The sequence below is a fragment of the Dendronephthya gigantea genome, unplaced genomic scaffold (genome assembly GCF_004324835.1).
Source record: "Dendronephthya gigantea isolate DGI-Jeju-01 unplaced genomic scaffold, DenGig_1.0 000037F, whole genome shotgun sequence".
NCBI lineage: Eukaryota > Metazoa > Cnidaria > Anthozoa > Malacalcyonacea > Nephtheidae > Dendronephthya > Dendronephthya gigantea.
Window position 1 is genome coordinate 1,401,352 of NW_021163047.1, and position 26,380 is coordinate 1,427,731.

The window sequence follows — 26,380 nt, forward strand, 5'->3', positions numbered from 1 at the left end:
ACTTCAACGACGCTATTGCTGAAATTAAATTAAATTAAAATAGAATAAATTAAAATTCGAATCTACCAGTGAGTTATCTCAAAAGACTTCAGAATGTTCAGGTATTTATCCAAACGTGGGCAGTTATAATTCATTTTACTTACGCTGAATTTATTTTCAATTGAGTTAAATTTTCCAGAGTAAAATATCAGTAACAACTGCATGAAAAAAAGTTCAGTATAATGAATATTACTGTAGTCATTACTTTACTGACAGAATGAAGTGTTTGTTGTATTCATATTATTGCTCAAACGCAAGAAACATTATTATGTATTAACTTATATGTTGACATTTAACAATATTTATTATACAATATGCAGTGTTTCATTAACGAATCCACCATTTTGAAAAGCGATAATAACACATGTACGATTATTCATGATAATATAACACATGTGTGATTATGGTGTTTGATCTAACGATCTTGAATCAGGAAGGAGGAAAAAAACGTTTAAAAAAAACCAGTTTCTTATTATATAATAAAAAGAATAATACATGGATGCTTGGAAATATGGAATTTATTTCTTTTGTTGAAAAATATATTATATATTTTCAACACTGGAAATAAATCCATATTTCTAAGCATCCATAATAAACAATCCTGAAAAGCAAGCTACTTTCGTTAAAATGTCGCATCAAAGGAAAATCAATTCAATGATAATTGATTTTAGGTCGTAATTCAATTTCCATTGCATGCTAAAGAGAGAACTTTCTCTATGATGTAATATACTTTGCCTTTCGGCTCTTGTCTTTCATTTTCTAAACAGGAAGTAGCTAGTAAGCGAAAAATTTCAATATTTACTTAAGAGTCAAAAGTTATTGACAAGGACAGACCTGAATGGCTGTGTTAATTGCAACAACCGAGCGGTGGGGTGGGGACAGGTAAGGATTCGGAAGTGTCGTAAATGAAGTATCCACTTTTTCATCCGATGAAAAAGCATTTTACGGAGTCAATATTATGACATGATCAGAATCATCTCACGCTGAACGAAACTACAAGCAAGCTAAAGCCTTTTTATTTATTTTTCTGCTAATAACATTATAAATGTAAAAATAATACCGTTTGAGATGCATGATTATTATAAATTTGGATAATTATTATACTAATGATGATTGATATAACTAATAATAAGCAAAGCCGCAACTAATAATTCATAATCCATTGATTTGGTTATACCATTAGAAAATGTGAAATATCGTGTGTGTTGTATAATTAATTGACAATACTAATTGGATTTGTAAAGATTATACATAATCACTTTTTATCAAGCTGTAAAACAATATTGAACGTGAAGTTGCCAACGCCACCTGAAAGAAATAATGAAGAAATTCATCATACACGCATAGGTATAAACGAAGGTGAAAGTTATATAGCTGCCATTGATATAAAATCTACTTCGAGCCATATAAGAAAACTACAGACAAAATATCGTCGTAAGTTAGCGAGAGCATTTATCGGTAAAATATCGTAGTCGGTTAAATGTTCAAGAGGGTTCGCATCAACACTCCATTTCAACGATTTATTTCACTAACAAAAATATCGACATCTTACACTTAGCTAAACAACTATCGAACGGTTCTAACTAATTTTTATGTTGTTTTACTGTTTTTTAAGGTGTTGCCTAATCGTATATGCGCATTTAAATCCTAATTAAAAACCTACTAGAACAAAGCTAATTTCCTTAAATGTTCCCTATGCTCGTTTAAATAATTGTAATATAAATTGTTTTTCCCTAATATTTAAATCCTAACGTTCTTCTGAACAGTTAAACGAGAGAAAGAAAATCTGCTCTTTGTTCCCGCCAAGAGTGGTGGTAAACTTCTTAGGGCCACACAAAAGACATCAGCGACGAAGAGTAAGAAGTTTCATTATCATTCACTATAATTATATAATTATACAATCTTTGTTTTGATTGGTAGCCACCTACAAATAATTTTTAGTATTATATGTACATTTATACTGTATTCTCGTTTCTGATTGGTCGAAACCCTCCAATAAACCTCAATATCCGGTTAAATTTCATATTTTCACCGGTTGTGACGTCATACCGAGGGATATTGATTTTTTTATCGTACTTCGAAGTACGCAGCACTGCGGCAGCAAAAGCCCGCGAAATTAAGAATTCAGAATTGCAAAACAAATATCATCATGGCGTTCGGCAAATTGCCACATTAGCCTCAGTTTGCTTCGGCAGATAACTTTGACCTTGGTCTGAATAATTCTTGATATCATGCTCAGCCTCATCCAATAGCATGTTTAAATTGTCAGGCTAGCTACGCCACTGTAAATTGATAATCACCCAATGATAATCAATTATTGGACGAGGTCGAGCAAAATATCGTGATTTGTCGGTGTCGATGCCGAAGACAGAGGCAAATCATTGATTTGCGAGCCACCGACAAATCACGATATTTTGCGAGAACCGAGTTCAATAATTGTTTTATCATGCACTAATCTTATTTTATTTTAGTTATTTTCCGCGTTTTTTTCTTCGAGTATAAGCAATACAACTCATTTTCCGAAAGCTCAGCTAATGGAGTTAATTTATTACCTTTTTAGATAACACGGTAGACGAAGTTAGTTTTCTCCTTTCCAGTACAGAATGGATCAGAACTACCACATGGCTCAAAACATCCGTTCACACATGTTGAAGACTCCCCTTCTTCTGCATATTTCTCATGACCGTTCTCTCCTGACCAACATTCACCTGAAAAGTTAATTGTAATGAAGAGTTTTGGGTATTTTTGAGATGTTCTTGCACGCAAATGCATGTGATCATTACGTAAGCGTACAAATTATACGTGGGATTTCACATTTCCTTCGTCAGAATGTCAATCACTTAATTAGGGGAAAATTTTGAAATTTTCTGGGCGTCGAAGACCATATCATGTGCATGCCATGATTATAATATTCTCTGTTATTTGCATTACTAAACAGTTTTTAGTATCATTATGTTAATAATCTGTGCAGCATATAAGGTATAGGCCCTCGGAACGTATCGTTCTCTCGGACCTTACATGCATCACAGATACTTTTATCTAAAATGACCTTGTTTAGGTCTAGGTCCTGCATCTTGGGGGACACTGCAGCATCTTCGCACGACTCATGCAGGTTTCCTTTCGGGGTAAGGTTGTTCCTGGCCTTTCGATGCTGCAGTTTAGACATTGCTACCGCACAGATCCCTTGAGGGATAAATTAATCATAAATTTATGCGGTTGTTTGTACACTAAAATATGCGAAAAAATACTCAATATCGTCTTTCAAACATAACATATGTAAGCATTATACGAACCCCCCTTCAATTCCCAATATTCTTCATTTTTTCATGGCCCTCATTGAGTTATGGAAAATCACGGGGGGTGCGCGGCTTACCATAATACTGCACACCAAAAGTATCCCATCCCTTATCCACAGTCTTTGTTGCACATCTGCAGGCGAAGTCAGGCAAATACGCATAAAAATGTTTCCAATCCTCAGTTTTTCCACTCGATATGGCAAGGTTTTTTTGTCGATCAGTCAAAATTTCATCAGTCAAAGGTCGTTTGCCATTGTCTTTATAGCAGCCAACACGCTCGAATTTTACTGGGCAATTAAAGTATTCTAAAAGCAATAAATGATTATTGTAAAATGCAAACGCTGTGCCAATTTTTTTAGTCATACATCGAAAGAGTAGTCACGTGAACTTACAAGATACGAATTCTTAAAAGATCAATAATGGTCTGTAGAGTTAGAAAACCTCTAGTATTATTAGACTCCAAATTTGATTTGGGGTCTAATAATACTCCACTGACATCATCTTGGGGGGCCCCCTGCTGATACCAGCATGTAGTTTGTGCTGACAGGGTCTTATCTTGCTTAAATAAAATTGTATCTATATGTCTATCTCAATATTTCATTGATATATCAGACTTGTATAAATAAAAGATCATCATTACAACAGAAAGCAGGATTATGAAGAGCTTCGCAGAAAAATAGATGCTGCACTTTTTTTTGATTAGGCTTTAGGAAAATGAAACTCTATCAAATTTCAGAAGGATTAAATCATACCTAACTTTCGTTCGATTACAAAGATATTATAGATACACGCTACATTTTTAGCACACTGCGAAATGAAAAAATGCTGTCACTAATAATGAAGAGAAAAGCTGATGATGAAATAATTTTCTGCTCTAGCGGACTTACGTATTTCGTAGACGAAATTCTCATTTTCAGCTCCAACACAGTTAGTGGATGTTTCTGCACATCTCTCATACTGTGGATCGTAACATTCATCCGCAGGTCCATGTTTATCATATTCATTATCGGCTGCTGGTGACGGACCACTCCAACATTCCCCTGAATGCAAAGACAGTGTTGCAGGAATATACATACGAAATAATGCTGTAGGGTACTTGATGTATACACAACTCAAGTGGAGGTTAATACCATTATTGGGTATTCTTGGGTAACGTTTTCTATAAAACCCTCTAAAAATTGTTAAGAATTTCTAGATCTGCAATGGGCCAAGACCTCGTTTCCATCATTGAGTTCACGCGATCAAACAATGGTTAAAGATGAAGTGCACTCCAAAAAACAAACGTGAATTTGGGACCCAAAAATTGCACAAAACTTGTCGGCACTTGCATGCACGACACAAAGTCGCAAAGAGGAAAATTTTGCTTCAGGAAGGGATGAGCATGTTTACTTACTAAGATGCAGGGTATAGGTTTACAGTTGAAGACGAAAAAACTCAGGTAGCAACAGTAATTTACAGGAAAATAAACACAAACGGTTTATGTGTATAATAATTCATTAATAATTAATTACATGTTTTTTTAAACCTTACCCCAGTACTGCAGTCCAAAATATTTATACCCTTTCTTCATGGCTGCCTCAGCACAGCGACATGTAAAAGCAGGTAAATATTCATCCCAGTTATCCCAGTCAACATCAAAACCATTGTAGTGGCTACTGGATCTATCTCTCTCATCGATCAACATCTCTGGCAGAGCCCTGTCATTACGTTTGTCTTTTTCACACCCCACAGGCTTGTACATAACACGACAACCGCAATGTGACTCAACTATGGAAAACGCAAATGACATATCAAGATACGTAACGCAAAGTTTATACAGCGACAAATGCACCATTTTCTGTCAAAATAAAGCACACTCGGAACGCCACGTGCACATGGAAATTGTGTTCTTGCGTTCTCAATGAGATGTACATTCCAAATGTTCTCAAAGCTTCGAGGAAATTTTAAGATATCGGCTAACATATATATACTATACTTTCTCTGTTCTCAACATGCGAGCCGACCAGCAATAGAGACACACTGATTTGTAGCTTTATAGCAGTGACGACGACGACGACTTCGTAACGAGTACAAGATTCGTAATATTCGCGTGTTGTTTGCTCTCACCAACAGCCAAAACTCGTAGTCATCGAGCTTTTAAGTACGGGTTTGCTGATTATTTTTGTATTTAAAAGCCCAACTTTTACAAGTTTCGTCATAATTATAACGTAGGCAAACAGCACCGACTTTGGCGCGAAATTGGGGAATCTTGTCCTCGTCGTCAAGTCGTATTCGTAGTCAATCCTTAAGCTCCCTTATGATGGTCTCTAAAGGCACTGGATGATGTCATGTAATGCCTAGCTGCTTATGTAAGGGTTATACAAGATCTGAAGTCTGCACATTCATACCATTCTTTATCTTGTCTGTATCAGATGAAGATGCAAGGAGGATTTGACAACACACCATTAGGATGAGTGATGCAACTGAGAGGCAGAAAGGCGACTTTAGTAGAAAGTACATGCTTCACGAAAGCCTAAAATAAGAAAAAATAGTATAGCAGCTTTGTTTCTTCGCATTGAACGACAAGGGACATGCCGACGTGTCTGGCAAGTCTTATGATTATCTTAATTCTAAACCTCGATCCTTGCGTCCTCTCAACATGCAATCCTACCCCGAAACGCAACAACAAGATTTACGCGAATCTCTGTGAAATGGCAGTGGCTGTCGGAGAAAAAATCACAAATTTTGTTATTGTGAAGTGCATGAGTCATGGCCAGAAAATTCGGACATAATTAACATTTTACTTCCGCCTAAATTTGCATATGGTGTCAAAATAAAGCTTCGTGAGTTTATAGTAAACTGTAATGTGCACAGTACTAAACGCTAAAAATACACCTTTAGGTAGGTCGACTATAATTTGCCTTAATTGCTCGTTGCAGAGCAAGTTAATCTTAATATTTTTTTATAGTATTTCAAATTGTTTTATCAGTATTCGTCCTGCATCTTCAAAACAAAGTTTCGGTCATTTATCACGTTGAATACCATATAAAACGAAAACCGTAATAGCGTAGAAATAAATAAAAATGCAGAGCCGACATAAACCTTTACCAGCAAAATATTACCTCAGGATCTTTAATATGACACGAATTACAAGAAACAACCAGGGCAAATTGCAAAGATGCAATGATTTTCTTAAATTTTGCGAAATTTAAGAATGCGCAATATAATTTATAGTTCTGCAAACGAATAATATTTGAACAGATATGCAAATTTGCTACGGCAATCTCCATATTCCATGTCCGCAATTTCTGGCCATGGTTTTTAACCACCCTGTACGGTACAGTGATTTTACAAACTGTTCACCTGATTTCGCCTGTAATTGAGTTTGAACGAAGAACATGGTTTCAGAAAGTAGCCTGGCTCATTCGTTGCATTTTGATCGCGTCCGAAATAAAATTAATAATTCAATGATGCACTTCATTATATCAAAATATAAACCATATATCGAGCGTCTCGGTAGCGTCACAACGGCACTTCATTCATTATTTATCCCAGCGCACTCTTGACGATGATAATGTATGTACTAATCCGCTATCTCCGGTGGCCTGGCTATTTTCATTCCATCGATTATTATACTTCGCATTTTGGTCTCGTCGTATATGGGAAGAAGTATAACCCGGGCTTCTGAAAAGGTTGTATTTCAATGAATCGCGATTTTGATATTCTTAACCTTGAATAAAATTTTTCATAATTGTATTTTATCTATATATCTTAAATTATTATTATTTAAAAAATGAAAAAAAAATTCAATGATTCGCGCGTATAGTAATCGATTGAATGAAAATACGCAGGCCACCCGAGATAGCGAATTAATATGTAGGACATACATCATCATCATCAAGAGTCCGCTGAGATAAAGAATGACTGAGGTACCGTTGTGTGACCAGACGCTCGATATTTGGTTTGTATTTTGATTAAAAGTAGCATAACATGGTATGAGTAATCAATTCTTATAACACAACAATAAGGTATTAGTTAAAGGTACTATTTAAGACTTATTGACTGGTGGCTCGATACAGTTTCTCGAATTTTTTTGGGCTCATTTTAAACAGGGATATTAAGCACCTAAATATTTCACTATAAGGCTAAAAGTTAATATACTTTGCAGGAAACATATGTAGAGCGGAAATATTCTCAGAACCTTTGCCGGGCACCCGTTACCATGGAAACAGAGACGTTTCAAAATGGCCGCCAAACAAGGTTTTATCGTGTTTATATCACAAACGAGTTCGGTGACCCCCAATTTTTTTTGCATTAAACATTTACGCTATAGATTATTTATCTGTGAAAAAGTTTTAAAAAAATTCTAACATAGAGGAAATTTTTAATAAGCAAAAATAACGTTTTTGTAAATAGAAAAAATTCCCCATGTTAGAAATTTTTTAAAACTTTTTTATAGATATAGCATTTACGGCGTAAACGTTTAATGAAAAAAAAATTGGGGGTCACCGAACTCGTTTGTGATATAAACACGATTAAACCCTGTTTGGCGGCCATTTTAAAACGTCTCTGTTGCCATGGTAACGGTTGCCAGGCAAAATTTCTGAGAATATTTCCGCTCTAGATATGTTTCCTGCAAAGTATATTAACTTTTAGCCTTATATAGTGAAATATTTTTGGTGCTTAATATCCCTGTTTAAAATGTGCCTCTAAAAAAATTCGAGAAACTGTATCGAGCCACCTAGACAAATTTACAACTAGACTATTTCTCATTACTGAAAATGACTTGTTCACGCCAATTATACAATTAAATGGAAACCGGCCTTTACAGAAAAGTCGGCGATGTATTGAGAATGACAAGTAAGATTGAAAATGTATTCAAAATAACAAAACACTTCAACGTGACAATGTTCACTGACCATAGCAATTGCCTAACGTCCGATTTCTGTAATTTATTCAGTAGGATAAACTACATTGATTTGGGAGTGAATGGAGAAGACTCCAGTTCCACAATAAGTTACAAGGCTTTAGATAAACAGAATGTTAAAACTGGTCACCGACTCACCGCTAAAGCCAGGCCACTCCTATCAAGGGCGAAAAATAATGCAAAATTATTACATAATAACACAGATTGAACGCTTGAATGGTTTGATAGAAGCACTGTCACTGTTTTTTAAACATAATATTCATAATGTATTTGACGATAATAATGACATTGATTGTGCTCTGAAGTGAAATGGAATGTCGCCAAGTAACGCTTGGTCGATTATTGGATGGAAACCCCACATTGGCGAACTGTGCGGGGAAAGAATACTAATTTCGTCAGATCACCGACTGTAGTACGAGCCTGGTTGCGAAAACTGATTCTACTCTCTGTAAGGAATGGACGAAACGTAAACTGGTCAATCGATGAGTGTTCGCAGAGATATGGTCTGGATTTCTGGATACTCGTCTTTATTGCGTCCTTTTGTTAACAATTATATAAATTTGCATACTAAAATAGAACTTAAACAACCATGCAATCATAAATAACAACTAAAATTACCACATGAAATAATTGTTTCTGCACGTAATTGCAAGTACTCGTGACTTGATTGCGAGTACGAGGCTTGTACGTTGGGGGCGAAGTACGTTCTCACGCTTTCAACCAACAATGAAAATAAGAGTTTCAAACATTTCTTCATTGTTTTAGCAACAACTTTACGTTTTATATTCAAACCAATGTTGTGTTCGAAGTTGAAATAAACAAAGCACCTCGAAATTTATCCCAATATGCAGACTTGATTTTTATGACTAAGTTGTGAGAAAATTACACTTGACGAAAAGCAAACATTTCATGAACTGCAGTATTTTGAAGGTTTGAGTTCCAAAAAGGAAGCAAAAGAAAATATTTACCTGGTAAACTAATGAAAATTTTGTGTCTGTAGTTCCTTTCCTGAAGAGCGAAGGCCAACTGGTTACACAAAGTTGGTAGGTAAGGTTTATATGTACCAAGCCCTCCACTTTGAAATGTCAATGTGCCTCAGTATTCCGAAGCATTATTTGCATATCAAAAGTAAATTTCGTAAGTGTCATCAGTTTGAGTAATGAGACATACTTGACTACCTGTCTAAGTTGACGAGAAAGTCATTAGCAGAGAAAGGCATTTAATATAACTAGACTCTACTAATACTTTATTAATAATCAAATTTATATTTGATTTCCTTGTGTGACATTAATGTGTGTTGAATCCATGCACTACTTACGTACAGGATACAGATTTTGTTTATTCACGCTAACTAGCATTCAAACTGTTGACTTTCATGAGCGTTGTCATTTGAAGCCGTTTTATTTTTATAATTATTTCGTCTTATTCTACAACGGTAGGCTCTTCAGTGAATTACAAGGGGCCTTTGCTAACTATAAAACACGGTTTTAAACGATGCAATTTTTTTTGTAACTTCCAATCCGATCCTGAATTTCTGAAATGTATGTATAAGAAAACATTCGTAAATTTAATAAGTACAAACGTTTCACAGCGCCCAAATTTACATCTCTCAAAAGTGGAATTGAATTGCAAATCGCCAGGAATATTGCATCGTGCCTTTAGAAAAACAATAAAAATAACCATCTCATTATCAGGTCGCCAAGCATATTTTGTAATTCTGCAAATAATTGGTAAGCTCCACAGCTGTTTTGCAATAAACTCCCTTTATATAGGTAATCATGCTCTTATCTTGATTTATTTCAGTTATACAGCGTGTCCCAGTAAACATGCAGAATTTATTAATTACATATTCGCTGAAATTATATGCACACTGACACGTCCTTATTTTTTACAGTATATGCACACTGACACGTCCTTATTTTTTACAGTAGTTTAAGACTTAAGCATGGTTCCCACTTGTCGTCATAATCTGCGATTCCTTTTGTCTAAGATCACTAATGCGCAAAGTGCTTTGTTTGTCGAAATATAATACAATGGATCCCCGATTCATAGGAGCTATAGCGTGAACCAGGCCTTAAAAACCCATGCCTTTAGGATTTAAAACGTTTGAACTCCCAATAAATTCGGGTTTCGTTTTTACTGCGGCACCCTAGCTGTATTATAATCGATTACACTGTGTGAAGGTCGTGACAAGCGAGACTGGTTAACGTAAATTGTCCTTAAATTGAGTGAGATGGCTAGAAGGAGCTGAAGGGCCACTCAAAGGTGCAAAGTATCTTCCACTCTTTATCTAAAGATATGCAATTAACTGGCCGAAACGCGACGCACCCGCCATGCCAGCACGCCTATTAACAAAATATGTCTGCTGAGGAATTAGCGGATAGGAAGCAGAGGTGCATGTCGAAGCCATAGCTTGCATATCAAACACAGGATTTCTATACTGACCAACCAGAAATTGCATGCTTTGAGATATTCCAGATAACCCTCACATACACTGACAAGCCCTATAGGTTTTGAAGACATGTTCTGACGGCAGTGTGAAAATGACATTACTCTGTCATTATGAAATTCGCCAGGAAATTCATATCAAGGGGTCCAATTCAAGAGAGCTTCTAGTCGATGATGCATTACAAATTTATTGATCATCTCCTGGCTGGCTTTTAAGAATCAACATATAATATATAAAACCCAAACAATTTTTGCATCACTTATGTTTATCACATATGTTCTAAATAATTCAAATTTTTGAAAATATTTTTTTCAATTTCAAGTTTAAAATTAAAAATACTCGTCGTTCTAATTACTGCAAGATCAGATAGGAACCCATTCAAGCGCTTAGTTACACGATACTACAAAGTTTCTTGTCCCGTAGCGTAGCCAGCATCGATAATTAGAGGGGCCCGTATTAATATTATCATGTTAACAGTTAACCGACTGTAAAGACAATTGATTTGAAAGGAAATTAATCCTGCGTATCACGAATATATGAATATGCCCCTCCCCCCAATTATCGTGCCGGCTACGCCACTGGCTACGACCGATATTCATTAAGACCACAAATGATACGAGCAGGAGTGTTTTCAATTAATTGCAGTTGCACCACACGAAAGCAGCAAATATAAAACGTTGGCTATTAAAAATGTGCTTAACTTTATTGAGTTGCCATTAAACGGACATGCGCGGGGTTTTCAATTACACAATAATTATGGTGATCAGTCTAAAGCCGCGGTTATACACGGGCGATTTTCTTCGACGTTTTTGTCTTTCTAGCGTATGTTATTTTGTGAATTATCTGATCAATTACGTGCGCAGTGTATAAGCCGGAGACAGTAAATAGACCCTTGCAAGGTTACTGGACGCCATCTTGTAGGGGGTGCAGCAAATACAATAAAGAATTCAGTGGCGACATGAATAAGTGATAATTACTCTCCCATGACGGGTATCAGTCATCCATGTCGCCATTGAATTTTCTATTGTCTTTGCACCCCCTGCAAGATGGCGTCTCTAACCTTGGAATGTTCTATTAACCTACTCTATTAAATTCACTTACCAGGTAATAGCATACACCAAGACAAGACTAAAAAATCGCCGGTGTAGCTGTAGGTGTCAGCTGATCAGATGACCTTTAAAAATGGTTGGCTCACTTTAACTTGCATTTTCTGTGCAAATACTTGGCTGATTTTAATAAAAATTAAACCATTTAAAAGAGGACATTGTCCTCAGTAGATAGATGTTTTTTTAGTTCTATATGTTTCAAATTCGCTATGATATTTACTTTAAAATGCATGCAATTTAGCTATTATTACTATTAAGCCTATTATTCGATATTATACCTCAAAGCGGCCTAATCCTTAGAATATTGCCCAAAACGCAAACAAAAACTGGTTACCGTGATTTAGTTCACATTTCTAGGATCACATTTTGATATATTTAGCTTCAAAATCGTGCCTTTAGACGATTTTTGCCGATTTTTTACATAAACATTCATAATCTGCATCATGGTATGTATTATCGCATCGCTCACGGCAAGCATTTCACAATAATAAAGAGATTCACCAAAAATTTCGGGCAAAAAAAGCCGAAAAACTGACCCCTTTGTCCAATTTTACGCCAGGAATCGATTTTTGGGGCCAAAATTAGCTAGGGGGTGACCGCGTGACAACATTCCGAGCAAGCGCTAAACACGCTTGAAAACCCCGTTTACACTACACTCAATTTATTGGCACGGCACGGCTAAAATGAGCCCCCGTACCCATTTCATTTATACTCGGCCTTTGTTTTGGTAGCCTTAACACTAATAAAATTGGGTACGGGTGCCCATTTTAGCCGTGCCGTGCCGATAAATTCAGTGTAGTGTAAACGGGGCTTTAACAACGCTCATCAAGGCTCATCGCTTTAATAGATCTTAAAATGGCTTATTTCTCCGATTCTCTTGCACATCCTAAACCAAAAATACATCGAAGTTATAACAGAATGATAATAGGCAAACTTAAGACAGTCTAAAGCCAACAGAGAACAAAATAAATTGACAAACATTGAATTTCGAAAAGTATATGGTTGCCATGGGCAGGTAATTTGAGATAACAACGCAAGCTAGTATTTTGGCTTATATTACAAGTGCGGCTTATAAATATCTGCCAATTTGAATATATCATTTATATGATCTCTTCAAGCGCTATCGTTTGGTGGTATTCCGGTATCTTTAGCCTAAATACTTGCGGAGATATTCAATAAAGGTCCCTTCTATGACACCCGACATTAGGACCAGCCCATAATGAGTTAATAGTCTTCTCAATTCTCAATAGAACCTGTACTCCACAGAGTATCTATAAGAAGGACAACTTCAGTGTTTTTGGGTAAATGAATCAGCAAGTACAGTAAATGGAAGCAATCACCCCCCTGCAAATATAAAAAACAGCCGGGTTGGCAGGGGGGTGATTGCTTCCATTTACAATACTTGCTGACTGACGAACCCACTTACGCAAAAAGGATAAGATAAGTATTCTGTGGAATCACGGTTAAATAACCAGGGTTATATCATAGGACATCTTTCCGCCCAGATGCTTCGCCATTGAAGCTACCAAACTATTTAAACATTCTTCTATACCCACGATGAGCAAATTGGCTCTATTTTCACATTCCTGGCTCCACATTCATATTCGAATGTAGAGCCAGACAGGGGATTTTTGCAATGAATACGCGATAACTTCGGAGCGGTTTGAGCTATCGAAAAAAAATTAAATGCCATTCTTTATAAACATTTAATGAATGAAATAAAGCAACTTAGAGCTTTTTAGCTTATCGCATTTATGCTGGAGGCCCGAGGCCGAGCAAAACATATGGTAATTTGTCTTCGCATCGCGATCGAAAGTAGAGTTAGATTTAAAACTCTGCACGAAAATGACTATATCTCAAAAACCATTTCGTATACAACAATATTTATTTTATATTTTGACATAGGTAATTGGAACCAAATTGTAGTTCTTATATAGTTATAGGTTAATTTGTAACAATTGTCTGAATTAAACCAGCGTTAGGACGTTAGGGTTAGGACGTTATGTATATGTGGGCAAAAGGGGAACAAAATAAGTGATTTGTTGATTAGTTAATTGCGAATTAAGGGGTGTAGAAATAGAAATAGAAATAACCAGATGGGGTTGATGGAAATTTGTTGGACAACCGCCAACAATGTGGTGTGTTTGAAATAAAATTTTTGTAAAAGGGTTTTGTTTGTGTATGATGAAGTTCCTGAAGAACCTATGTCGTTATGTGTGTAGTAATAGGTTGTGTAGTGTTGTTGGTGCTGTTCAAATCAAAGTTATGTGAGGAAGTAGGTAAAAAAGTAAGACAGAAGACAAGATAGTCAAGCGTGCGAATCAGTATCCCCGTACGCGGCGTTTCATCCTTTTGCGGACTCGTCAGCGGGGAGCAGGGTTGGCTTTATGTGAAAGAACCATGAAGATAAGAAGTGAGTAAAAGTGGTGTGTGTTTATAGCAGAATCATAAAGAATCAAACCTGCGTGAAAGTGTATTCCTAAAAGGTAAAATAGTAAAATTACACTGTGTGTCTTACCAAAGTTGTTGTTGAACTTGTATAAACCAACGCGATGAGCCATCTTAAGGTTGTTGTGAAAGCGAGTAGAATATTACCAGGAATCGGCTTAAAAATGCTTAACAGCAGAGCTTGTATTCGTTCAAAAAGCTTGATCCAAAAGGGTCAAGGCTTAATCCATTAGTATGTTACGTCACTGGGGTCAGGTGTCAAAGTCATTGTTGGGGATAGTGGGGGTTTACGTGTCAATAAACAAGGGGGACTGTTTTCTGGTTCATTGTATGAGATTGATTCAATTGTTACAACTAGAACTAAACAATATGGCGAGCTTGGTGGCGCTCTATCCGTTCCCTATAAGGGTATCACAATGTTTATTTTATATTTTGACATAGGTAATTGGAACCAAATTGTAGTTCTTATATAGTTATAGGTTAATTTGTAACAATTGTCTGAATTAAACCAGCGTTAGGACGTTAGGGTTAGGACGTTATGTATATGTGGGCAAAAGGGGAACATAATAAATGATTTGAACAAAATAAACATTGTGATACCCCTATAGGGAACGGAGAGAGCGCCACCAAGCTCGCCATATTGTTTAGTTCTAGTTGTAACAATTGAATCAATCTCATACAATGAACCAGAAAACAGTCCCCCTTGTTTATTGACACGTAAACCCCCACTATCCCCAACAATGACTTTGACACCTGACCCCAGTGACGTAACATACTAACGCATTTTATGCACAAATATGTAATCCCTGACCCCTTTTGGATCAAGCTTTTTGAACGAATACAAGCTCTGCTGTTAAGCATTTTTAAGCCGATTCCTGGTAATATTCTACTCGCTTTCACAACAACCTTAAGATGACTCATCGCATTGGTTTATCCAAGTTCAACAACAACTTTGGTAAGACACACAGTGTAATTTTACTATCTTACCTTTTACGAATACACTTTCACGCAGGTTTGATTTTTTATGATTCTGCTATAAACACACACCACTTTTACTCACTTCTTATCTTCATGGTTCTTTCACATAAAGCCAACCCTGCTCCCCGCTGACGAGTCCGCAAAAGGATGAAACGCCGCGTACGGGGATACTGATTCGCACGCTTGACTATCTTGTCTTCTGTCTTACTTTTTTACCTACTTCCTCACATAACTTTGATTTGAACAGCACCAACAACACTACACAACCTATTACTACACACATAACGACATAGGTTCTTCAGGAACTCCATCATACACAAACAAAACCCTTTTACAAAAATTTTATTTTAAACACACCACATTGTTGGCGGTTGTCCAACAACATTCCATCAACCCCATCTGGTTATTTCTATTTCTATTTCTACACCCCTTAATTCGCAATTAACTAATCAACAAATCACTTATTTTGTTCCCCTTTTGCCCACATATACATAACGTCCTAACCTTAACGTCCTAACGCTAGTTTAATTCAGACAATTGTTACAAATTAACCTATAACTATATAAGAACTACAATTTGGTTCCAATTACCTATGTCAAAATATAAAATAAAATAAACATTCTATACCCATAATGTTTCATACGATATACCCATAGTTTAATTAGAAATGGCATATTTTCAACTGGCATCTATACTATTTCTATAATATGGATATTAAAAGAATCAAAGCCTATATATGTATCCGAGTTGCCATTCATTCTCCTATTTTTGTCCACAAATGAACACAGTAGTTTTAACACATCCACCAGTCAAGCCTGGAGTCTATTGGATGCGAATTGCGAAGCCGACAACGTGGAATCAAATGAGGAGAAAGAAGCAGAGCAGTTATGCCTCGAGGATGAGTGGTATTTATTAACATAGATTCAAATGCACTGACACTGACCACTCTCATGTGGCCAGAGTCAAATGCCTGAATTTAAAAGGCTCACTCACACTCTTTGAGTGTAAAATAGAAATTTTGTTATTGGCAGGGCCGTAACTAGAACGATAATTGGGGGGGTGTTTATTCATAAATTCAGTTCTGCCCGCGACGGGTTTCTTTTGTAAGAGCTATACCTTACAATAGAAATACGTCGGGCAGAACTGAATGTATGAATAAACTCCCCCCCCCCCAATTATCGTTCTAGTTACGGCCCTGGTTATTGCTGATCAATGAGAAAGTTTTTTCTTAATCACTGATTTAAGGTAAGACATTAAATATAAAGCTATTGTTTGCATTGACTGATCACCATGGAAAAGTTATAAAAAGATTGAGATCTCCCACTCAATGAGTGTGAGTGAGCTCTTAGAATACAGGCGATAAAGTTCAGTGCACAGGACATGTTTAAGTGGTTTAAGTGATTTGAAGACGAGTTAATGCTGAATAAATTACTACAGCTTTAACTTGCAATACATTGATGAATTTTTATCTAAAAATATTCTGTAGAAATTCAAAACGAATAGTACTGAGTTATTATGCCACCAAGCATTTTAAATATTTAGCTCAGTAATTTACCAATCCCTGAGCTTATTTATGTAAATATGGATATTGAATTACATGCTCGAGTTGTTGTGAATAAAAAAAGTATTACAAAAGTTGATGTTGGTTAGAGCTCGATTTACTATGGCAGCACGGTTTATTCCTCGACAAAATATGACCAGGCTTGTTCCAAGAGCTGTATTCAAGCGTGGGTATTTACTGAAGAGTGCAAGATGTCTCCATATGGGCGAATATTTCACTCGTGGACGCTTGAGTGAGATCGAGCTACAGGCGTCGGTGCCCTTGGCTGGAAGAAAATATTTAGCAAGTTCAACATCACTTGGCTTTCCGAAATATCTTTCAGGACCAAAAGATGACTTTCCAATGTTGGTTAAAGCGAAGAAAGGTCAGGAGACTAGTATGAAACACTGGGCATTGAGATCAAGAGAGATTATTGATCAGGCATATCAAAGGTATATTTAGATTCATTGAAACGATTTATTACATTTATATTACTTTTATACATTTAACAGTCGGAAAATTTGGACTACAAAGTACAAATTAAACCATGCCATTAAACTGAGATTTCGAATGTGATTGAAACTGAATTGGGCGATTTTGATCGCTACTTTAAGCATTTGATTTATATAATACGCTCCTTGTTGTAGTTGTATGCTTATCTCAATATGTATCAATTATATGTATTATTGCGCAATATGACACACAAGCCCATGTTATTTTGTACATATTTAAATTATATTCGCAAAGACTTTTCTAAAACGCTTTATCATTCGAGCTTTAATTTCCAAGTGCAGAGATCGACCCAGGGCGATTTCGTAGGTGTGGGGGTACTCGCTGAGAGGGGTAAATTAATAGCAGGGGTACCAGGCAGTAGACCTGTATTTGCAATAAATTTACAAACAACTGCAATATTATTATACTGCCTTTTTGTTATTAATCCATAGCCCTTCGAAGCCCTTCATTTCAAACATGTTTCTACTTAACTATATATGTTATGATTATATGGTAACTTTATGATTAACATTTTACAATTACAATTATTTCATTAACTGTATATATTCTATAATCAATGGGAAATACTGCAGCTTGAGGATTAATCACACCCATGGCGAGTTATAACAGCTCTTGCTCATAGCCGATAAGAAAAGACCGAATTAAATCGTGCACGGTTGGTGCAAAATCATACGAGACATTACAACCTGACACGTAGCAGGAAGTTCCATGAATATGACTTTGACCATCATTAATTGTACTTATTTTGGCAAAAAACAAATGTGAGGAATGTACTTCCATAGGCGTCAAAATTGAGGGGACTATATTCATATATTCTGTTATGCCAGGCTGATTTCTATTAAGGAATGCTGCCTGAAGCATAACGGCTCGCTTCCACAAAACTTCTATATAAGAAGGCAATGCGCAAGGAACAAGTTTGCTGATTTGTTAGACAAGTAATAGATCAGTCTGTATGAAGGCTGTTTAACTTTGGTTCCTATAGGAACCAAATCAGTGAGGATTGAGTTTAATATTTCATTTAATCCCAGTCGCGGTGGTTGCTATTTATTATCGAGTAGTTTGGTTCGTGAATTACATGTAGCGTTTAATTTTCAGAATATATCTCTTTGCTAATTGGTTTTAGTTATTATTGAATATGTACTTCCTGTAATAGAAAAGACTGACACGATGAAAAATGATGAAGGTCGAATATACGCGAATAGGCTATATTTGACTTCGGTACGGTGGAATATCCCGGCTCGCATCAGGCTCGCTCGCTGCGGCAGCAACTTCCTCTATATATAGTAATTATAGTTCAATGTCTAACAACAGTTCTGCTAATTCCTTTCACGATTCAAAGTGGGCCTGCTTTTTCGACAGCTTTTCTTTTATTGACTTAACCCATCATTCGCTTGAACTGGATGCCCCATCACGAATCCGGCGAAAAATTAAACTGCCATTCAATTCTTTGCTCAACTAGCACGTTGTAAAACTGCTCTTCTTTCATAACCATTTTTAGTCTTGCCTTGCCGTTATCCGAGTATATTTTTCTTCGCCGACCCTTTCTGGCGACGAACCTCTTTATTCTGTGGATACTTTCAGTAGTCGCAAAGTCTGGAAGCAACTACTACAGCAAAATATATGACTTAAGCTCTCCATGATTCGCAGTTCAATAAAGAATGGGTCCGGCATAATCCACGCCAACGACTTGAAATGCAAAAGATCCAATTGTTCTACCCGTTGTGGGTTCAGCATATTTTCCGCCTGAAACCACGTTGGCAACCGTGGCATTTCTTGATAATCTTTCTATCGTAGTCAAAGAACCCAGTAGATCTCTCACAGCTTTGTCATCGTAAAGCCGACTCCCCAATGCAGTGTGCGAATGTAGGCGTCAATCACAAGCTTTTCAGTAAACTTATCCAGAGCTAGCAGGTAAATTGGGTTGAATCCTTGCAGTCTTCCTGCACACTCAAATATTCCTTCATTGTTTCTTTGTAGATTAAACCGTAGTTGATCTTGACAGCTTCATTTCGCGTTTGAACTCTTTTTATCCAAGCAATGCGCTGTTTCTCAGTTCCTTTGAACGTGATAGAACCCACTGTTCCTTCTCTAGATCACAATTTTTGTCACAAACCTTGCTACCTATGCTCCAATTGTAGTACTCTCCGAAGATGAATTTTTTAAGGACATGTTCAAACGAGTCCCGTCGTGCAACTGAGAATACTCCACGGGTCAGTTTTGGCCTCGGCTTTCGATTTCTCACTTTCTCTGATATCGGGAGTTGGACGACAGAGACATTTTTTTCCAAGGCAATTAATCCGGATCGCTTTCCTATATCTGCTTGCCGTTGGGTACCATACTTGAACGACTTCCGATCTCAGCTGGGTTTTAAGAGTTTTGACTTGATAGTACGTGTCTCCATGCAATTGATGTAGCTATTGTATTGTATTGTATTGTAGCTATGTAGCTATCCTTATTTTCCTCACTCGATTCTGTACAAATCCTTCCGTTCAATCCAGCAAAAAGCCACCTTCCTACAGATTTAACCATCCAGTCACATCTGTAAGTGTGTATAACTGAGAATCCTTTTAAAGCTTTTTTTGCACTATCAACCAGGTTTACCGTCATGTTTCCCTATATATAATTAGATATTAGGCTAAGTATTAGCGCAAAATTAATTTTTCACCCAACTTCTGCTAAAAACTGTCCATCTTGGGTTATAGTCTAGAAAAGAATCTGCGTAATTTTTCTCACAACGTAGCCATTGCTCTAAATCGCAGTGTCCACCTACTATATATTTTGACAAATTATGGCTTTGTAGCTATTTGCTTTTTCAGGAAAAAATCATGTGGCAATGTAATGGAAGAATGAAACATTCATGTAGAAATATGTTAATTATTTTTTGTATTTTAGGTATGAAAAGAGTGGTACGGCCGTTGCAATACTATTTCGTGGTCTTCCAAACAGCGACGAAAAATGCCTTTCAGAATGGGTTACCAACTTGGGTTTTGAACCGTTTAAGTATGTTGGAGGAGTTTCACCCAGATACGAAGTTCAACAGAATGTCGACGACGGTGCTCACGACGAAAATGTGATAACCATTGAGCCTCATAACGAGATGAGCTACTCAACAAGTTTCCCGAAGGTATTCATAGTTTTAACAACTTTTCCGAACGGGAAAACAAAGTGGGGAGGGGGGAATTTTTCAAAGCTTAGGGTTCTTCTGTACTGGTTCATGTTAGAGAGCGTTCAAAACACCTCGCTACAATTTAACTCTGTTTTATCGCGTTAGTTGTGTGCTTTTTGAAACAAAAAATGGCTTGAAAAATTTGGAAGTTTCAAAGAAAAAATTCAAGCGCTGTTCATGTTTGTGGTTTGGTTCAAGTGAAATATACCAACATGTAACGGACAATTCCAGTCAAGTGAAATATACTAATATGTAACGGATGTTGTTCAGGTTTACCTCAAGGTTGCTTTAATATGCTTTTCACATTTGATGCTTATAGCTGTTGTATATCAACCGCAGGACACAACGACAGTCTTTTAAAGAGTCTAAAGCAAACGTTTGCATTTTTTAGGTTGATAAACATTTCACTTCTCAGTTTAGAATCGGCAACTTTTGCGTTTGATTCCATTTATTTTTCTCGCCAAACACATTATATTTCGGATTAGTGCGATTGCACAAAACAGAAATGTACCGGATCATTTTCATGTACATGTCACCTCCATAGCGAAGTGATTTTTTATTTCCCAAAGTTCTGCGGATTTCGTTATATTTTCCAAAGATGAGAAATTAAGAGAAACTCTTGTAACATCAGCGAGTCCTCTCTATAATATGGATTGACATTGCCAAGATGGCTGTCTTTAGCTTGAACAATGTGCACCATGCAGATGCGTGATATATCTCAGTGATTTATGTAGATTACTTAAAGTACAGCGTTAAAATTTAACAATAATGAACTAGGCCTGTTTATGGAAGTGAAACCTAGGATCACGATTTTACGTATATACTCACGAAATTCTTTTTTGTCGTGACCTGACCGAATGTGAAATGAACATCCAGTCTTCCGCGTGAGTCTTGAAACAGTTGCACTGTGCAATCATATTTTGCAGTTGTGCATGTTATAAGCCAGCAGTAATTTGGTTTCATAAAGATTTTTTCCAATACCTCAAAATCATCTCAGGCTTCGTCGAATCTCGGCAGCTTGGTTCAAGAGAACAGCTCTTGGCATATAATTTTGCTCATTGAGTCGCCAATTCCAATTCCTAGTTCATCCAAAAAAATTCTTCTTTCAGCTCATAAAGCAGCACACAATTTATTAATTACCTCCTTATGTATTAATTACTAGCTTGGATTAATCTAGCTTGCTACCGGAAATTAAAACCCTCGAACCTTTTCGAAAAGTTATCCTTCTTCGAATAAAATGCCTCGAAATGATTTGAGAAACGAAAAATTTCATATTGTATTCTTGAACTGAGTTTTGCACGGTATCTTAATGAGATTAAGACTATAAGTGCACACGAGCGTCGTTTTGGAGCGTTTTCAAAAATTTTTTGTCTATTTTATTTCTTTGACACACGATCCAAGGAAAAATGTGGTTAATATGTTAAATTAGCTTAGACTTCTATTGTAAATTGACGGTGTTTGAAATCGTTTTGGCATGAAAACGAATGTGAAAACGCTCGAAAACGTTACCGCATGTGCACATAGCCTAAGTTAAAGTTTTTTTATATTAAAAAAATTATTGTATCAGACTCGATGAGGCTTTTTTATGTTTTATTCTATTCAGATATTCATTATAAGCTGCTTAAAGAAAGCTTCGTGGGGTGGAGAGACAGCAATTTGTGACAATAGGAAACTCCACACCAGCTTAGACCCTGTCTTCGTTCAAAAATGCGAAGAAAAACGAATTCGTTACTGGAATTGTTTACACAGTAAAGATAGCGATAAGAATCTTTATCAAAGCTGGCAGAATCGTTTCAGAACAGAAGATAAAGAAAAGGTTGTTGGCTTTTTAGAAGAAAAGGGTTACGAATCTCTTTGGGAAGGGAATACTTTGTTTTACTGGCATAATACACCGCCAACTGTACATCATGTTAAAAGTGGAGAGAAATTATGGTTTAATCAGCTTTCAGCAATGCATGGTAGTTACTACGCTGATATGCCATGCCATGATCGATTGCAATTAGCGAACAGGGAGTATCCGTGCCATTCTTCATATGGAGACGGAGTTGAATTTACATCTGAAGAAGTTGACAATCATAGACGGTGTATTTGGGAAAATGCTGCTGGATTTGATTGGCAAAATGGTGACATTCTTTTCCTTGATCAATTGATCGTTCAGCATTCCAGATTAAGTTACGAAGGTGAAAGAAGAGTTGGCGTCAGCCTTTTGGGTTACTCATGATTCAAATCAGGATTGAGATACATCTACAATAAGAGGACGACAGGACGTTTGACGTATTATATAAAAGTATATCTTATATTCTTTATTTTTTTCTTTAACGATGCTATATATGATACTGCATGCAGATTCAGGTAGACCGTTAAATAAGGACAGTTGTCGCGTTAATTTTAACCCTCAATGAGGCCCTCATTTTTTAGTCGGACTTTTTCATGCATGGGGAGAAAAACTGGCATAAAATTCTGTTTCTGTTCCCCACCCCCCTCACCTCTTTCGAGCAGCCTTTGCAGTTCGTCTAACCGTCGTCATACCGTAAAGCTTTGAAGTTTGGAAAACTGAGGAGTTTTGGTAGACACGCAAAGGAATACTTGAACTGTTCCATTTACAACTTCACTGCAAGTCATGTGATTTGGTCGACAGAGACTTGGGGATCCTTGACCCTTGTCATAGTCCTAAGCTGACTGTAAACTGTAAACATGAAAAAGCATATTGTCCAAACCTACATCTTAAGCCGGATTTTCACTTGCATAAAATTATTTTCTTTTGAATTGAGAACAGTAAAGTCGAACTAATTTATTTATACTTTTAAAATTCAAAAGAAAATATGCAAATACTTTGCTAGCGAACGATTTCGCTGAAAGTGGAAATCCGCCTTTATATTTTAAGGTAATAAATATTAGTGCCATTACTTAGTTCAATTATATTTAGGGTAACAAGGGTAGTCTCAAAAAAATCGCGTTGTTTGCGACAGGAATAAATTAACTTAACCCCAAAATATACTTTCTTACACCTCTCAATCGTGTGAAATATTTGAAGTAAAACCATAGCACTATAGTTTCTTTTATCCATGTCAAATTTTCAAATGTGAAAGAGGTTTGAAAGTAAGACTGAGACGATTGAGATCATGAATATTTGATATGGCAATGGCGTTGACGATACTTAACGATATGATAATCGTCGGCGTATTATAAATTATAGTCTAGTGAATAAAATTTGATTTCCCCATCAGTGATCAAATGGTCTGTCCTTTTTAGTGCAAAGTTTGAGAAACTTTGCAGTTTTGTGATGAGTGGCGAAAATTCAAACGAGTCAGTAAGTCAGTCAGTCAGTCAGTCAGTCAGTCAGTCAGTCAGTCAGTCAGTCAGTCAGTCAGTCAGTCAGTCAGTCAGTCAGTCAGTCAGTCAGTCAGTCAGTCAGTCAGTCAGTCAGTCAGTCAGTCAGTCAGTCAGTCAGTCAGTCAGTCAGTCAGTCAGTCTCAATTTAGAGTTTTTAAATCAGTTTAACTTGCTTTATTTATTAATGCACTATATCCTTTTTGCGAAGTTCACCAAAATATTGAGGAATTTTGACGGTTACTGTAAATTTTGAAGCATTGCTTTTCCGCGGTTTGGGTTTTGTTTTAAAGGGATTTGCGCAGAATTACCTACCGTAACACCCGATTTTTTCTTATACGTCGCAACTGCGCAAGTGCCGTCGAGAGTCGAGACTTGAACATTATTCACATGTAAAGAAACGAGGAGCGACGAGCATTGCTTCAAAACATTCTGGGCGTAATAATCGAGCAATTCTTTGAGAATCTACGCAATTTATCAACTTATGTTATGAATTACGAGCATTCAATTCAACACAAATATTATTTGGAAGGTTTATTCCATAAATAGAGGTTATAGAGCTAAGAGGTTAGAAAGAAACGACGCTGTGTTGTTTATGTATTGATAGATCTCTTACACGAATGTATATTATGTCGATAGCAAGTCGATACCTGATATTCTGCATACAGTACATCAATGATACTTCACAAAACGAACATTTTGTGCAATAATCAAATCATTTTAGTGGTATACAGTGTTGATTATAAGTATATTGTTTTGTATCGATTTACGCGTCGAGGTTCCACATCATAGTCATAGACATAATATGCACCGCAGTTTATTTACATTATTTACAACTACTTTGGCTATTTCTATGAAGTGACGGATAAATTGTAGCCACCATATAAATGTAGTGAATGTAGTCACAGTTGTTTGACGAAGAAAAGAGACTAAACTGAGAGAATCGCGCCCGGTTAGGCCAGTTTACATGGGAAACTAAAATTATAATTTAATAGTGACAGTTTCCGCGGCTAACCTAACTTGAGTACTTTGAGTCAATTTCCTTTTGTATTGAGTCAATGCCGCTTCACAAAGTTCAAACCAAACGTTGATAGATTATGGAACGGAGAACGGGGGTTGTTGAGGCCCTTTATTCGGACTAAAAATGATCGGATAAAATTTTGCGTTGGGAGAAATATTGGCATAAAATTCTCTTTCTGCCACCTTCCCTCCTCGCCTCCTTCGAGCAACCTTTGCAGTTCGTCTGACCGTCATCATACCGTAAAGGAATACTTGAACTGTTTCACAGCAAGTCATGTGATTTGGACTCCTTCACTTTGTCGCAACTCCTCGTAAGAATGATTTTCATTGGCTGAACTTTACAATACATTTCTGTTTCAACCAATAGCATAGCTTCGTTCTTTAGAAAGCATAGAAAAAAAATCATCTAATTGGACGAAAGCTTCCGAGAGCTGCGACATGTCCCCTCATGTTTGTTCTCTTAGAATAGTCTTTTAAATCGATTTCTGATCTCCGATATGTCATACTTGGAACAAAAAGGTATTTCTTTGTTTTGATTGTTTTTATATAGTAGAATCAAGTAGATGTTTATATGTGCAATTAGTTATATTAAATTTACCATTTTACCTACAACCTTATAGCATATATACCTACAACCACACTACAGCACAATTCATCATGAATGTAGAGATAATGAGATATATCCTTGTTTTAAACTTTCATAAATATATAAAACAGTATATCAGCAAACTGAGGAAATCTAGGACTGCTGGGTGAACTCTTCAATTCATAGTTATGACTGATTCAGTTATTTTGTGTTTATGAACATTGGCTTTTTCTAATTAGCTAGTTCAGCCTTTACAATCAAACTTTTGCTGGTGGAATATTAATTTAGAAAGCTCGATCTGGATTGTTGGCTAAGATTTTATTTACATAATGTATATTTCAGTATTTAAGTGTTTACAATAAATACTTGGCAGACCCACACTTCCCCTGGGAGATATTCTATGGATAAAACAGTAGAATATATTCAACAGGTTTGGGGAATTTTCAATTACAATCATCATGTTAGATTATAGTGATATATACATGGCTGTGGTTTGAAAAAGAAGCATAAATAAGTACTCATACATAATTACTCTTTAAATTTTAGAATAGCAATAATTTTTAAATACCTTTTTACATATAATTTAAACAGAATAAACCCAGCCTGATGGTAATGATTTATCATTTACTAGTTGTCACCATTTCCGCAGGGTAATTAAGATAAGTGATATGAAACATATATTGTGTAAGCATAATGGTTAAAGAGTTTTGAATGCTTTGGATCAGACATATATAGTGTGGTTGGTAGCTAGGGGCCGTTTGTTTAAATGAAGCTAGTATATAGGAAGGAATTTCTTTCAAGAGAATTATAGGCATGCATGGTTATGCATGTTCACTTATAAAGAAATATATCCCTATTAAATTTGGCAATTGTCACAATTTAGGCAACTTAAATGAAGGTTTTAGTTAGTCAGAGAAAGTGTCATTTGACATTGTTGACATTCATTGGCAATATTGGGTTATTAATATAAGCTATGGTTTTTGTGGTATTGACCTAGATTATG

At 36.3% G+C, this 26,380-nt stretch overlaps 2 protein-coding genes across 3 annotated transcripts; one reads left to right on the forward strand and one right to left on the reverse strand.

Annotated features, from left to right (window-relative positions):
• Positions 1-1,102: 1,102 nt before the first annotated feature.
• Positions 1,103-12,135, reverse strand: LOC114526070. 2 transcript variants are annotated; one of them, XM_028547572.1, is made up of 8 exons: positions 11,792-12,135; positions 9,210-9,423; positions 5,723-5,847; positions 4,866-5,102; positions 4,223-4,375; positions 3,413-3,640; positions 2,592-2,747; positions 1,103-1,347 (listed from the first exon to the last, which is right to left on the reverse strand). In XM_028547572.1, exons 3-7 carry the CDS (start codon positions 5,832-5,834, stop codon positions 2,596-2,598), a joined length of 882 nt encoding a protein of 293 aa, XP_028403373.1. In that variant the 5' UTR covers positions 5,835-5,847; positions 9,210-9,423; positions 11,792-12,135; the 3' UTR covers positions 1,103-1,347; positions 2,592-2,595. The 2 variants fall into 2 exon arrangements, with proteins under 2 accessions (XP_028403373.1, XP_028403372.1); XM_028547571.1 differs by having other exon boundaries at positions 9,210-9,897.
• Positions 12,136-16,554: 4,419 nt separating this feature from the next.
• Positions 16,555-23,247, forward strand: LOC114526194 (dapdiamide synthesis protein DdaC-like). Its single transcript, XM_028547712.1, has 3 exons — positions 16,555-17,214; positions 20,168-20,399; positions 22,045-23,247. Exons 1-3 carry the CDS (start codon positions 16,862-16,864, stop codon positions 22,660-22,662), a joined length of 1,203 nt encoding a protein of 400 aa, XP_028403513.1. The 5' UTR covers positions 16,555-16,861; the 3' UTR covers positions 22,663-23,247.
• Positions 23,248-26,380: the final 3,133 nt, after the last annotated feature.

Bases quoted from the DNA above. Each gene is read 5' to 3' on its own strand.
- LOC114526194 (XM_028547712.1), top strand. From the start codon at position 16,862: ATGTTGGTTAGAGCTCGATTTACTATGGCAGCACGGTTTATTCCTCGA. The intron at 17,215-20,167 runs GTATATTTAGAT...TTTGTATTTTAG, and splicing joins ATTGATCAGGCATATCAAAG to GTATGAAAAGAGTGGTACGG. The intron at 20,400-22,044 runs GTATTCATAGTT...TATTCTATTCAG, and splicing joins ACTCAACAAGTTTCCCGAAG to ATATTCATTATAAGCTGCTT.
- LOC114526070 (XM_028547572.1), bottom strand. From the start codon at position 5,834: ATGTACTTTCTACTAAAGTCGCCTTTCTGCCTCTCAGTTGCATCACTC. The intron at 5,103-5,722 runs GTATGAATGTGC...CGTTTTCCATAG, and splicing joins TACAGACAAGATAAAGAATG to TTGAGTCACATTGCGGTTGT. The intron at 4,376-4,865 runs GTAAGGTTTAAA...CTTTGCATTCAG, and splicing joins TTTTGGACTGCAGTACTGGG to GGGAATGTTGGAGTGGTCCG.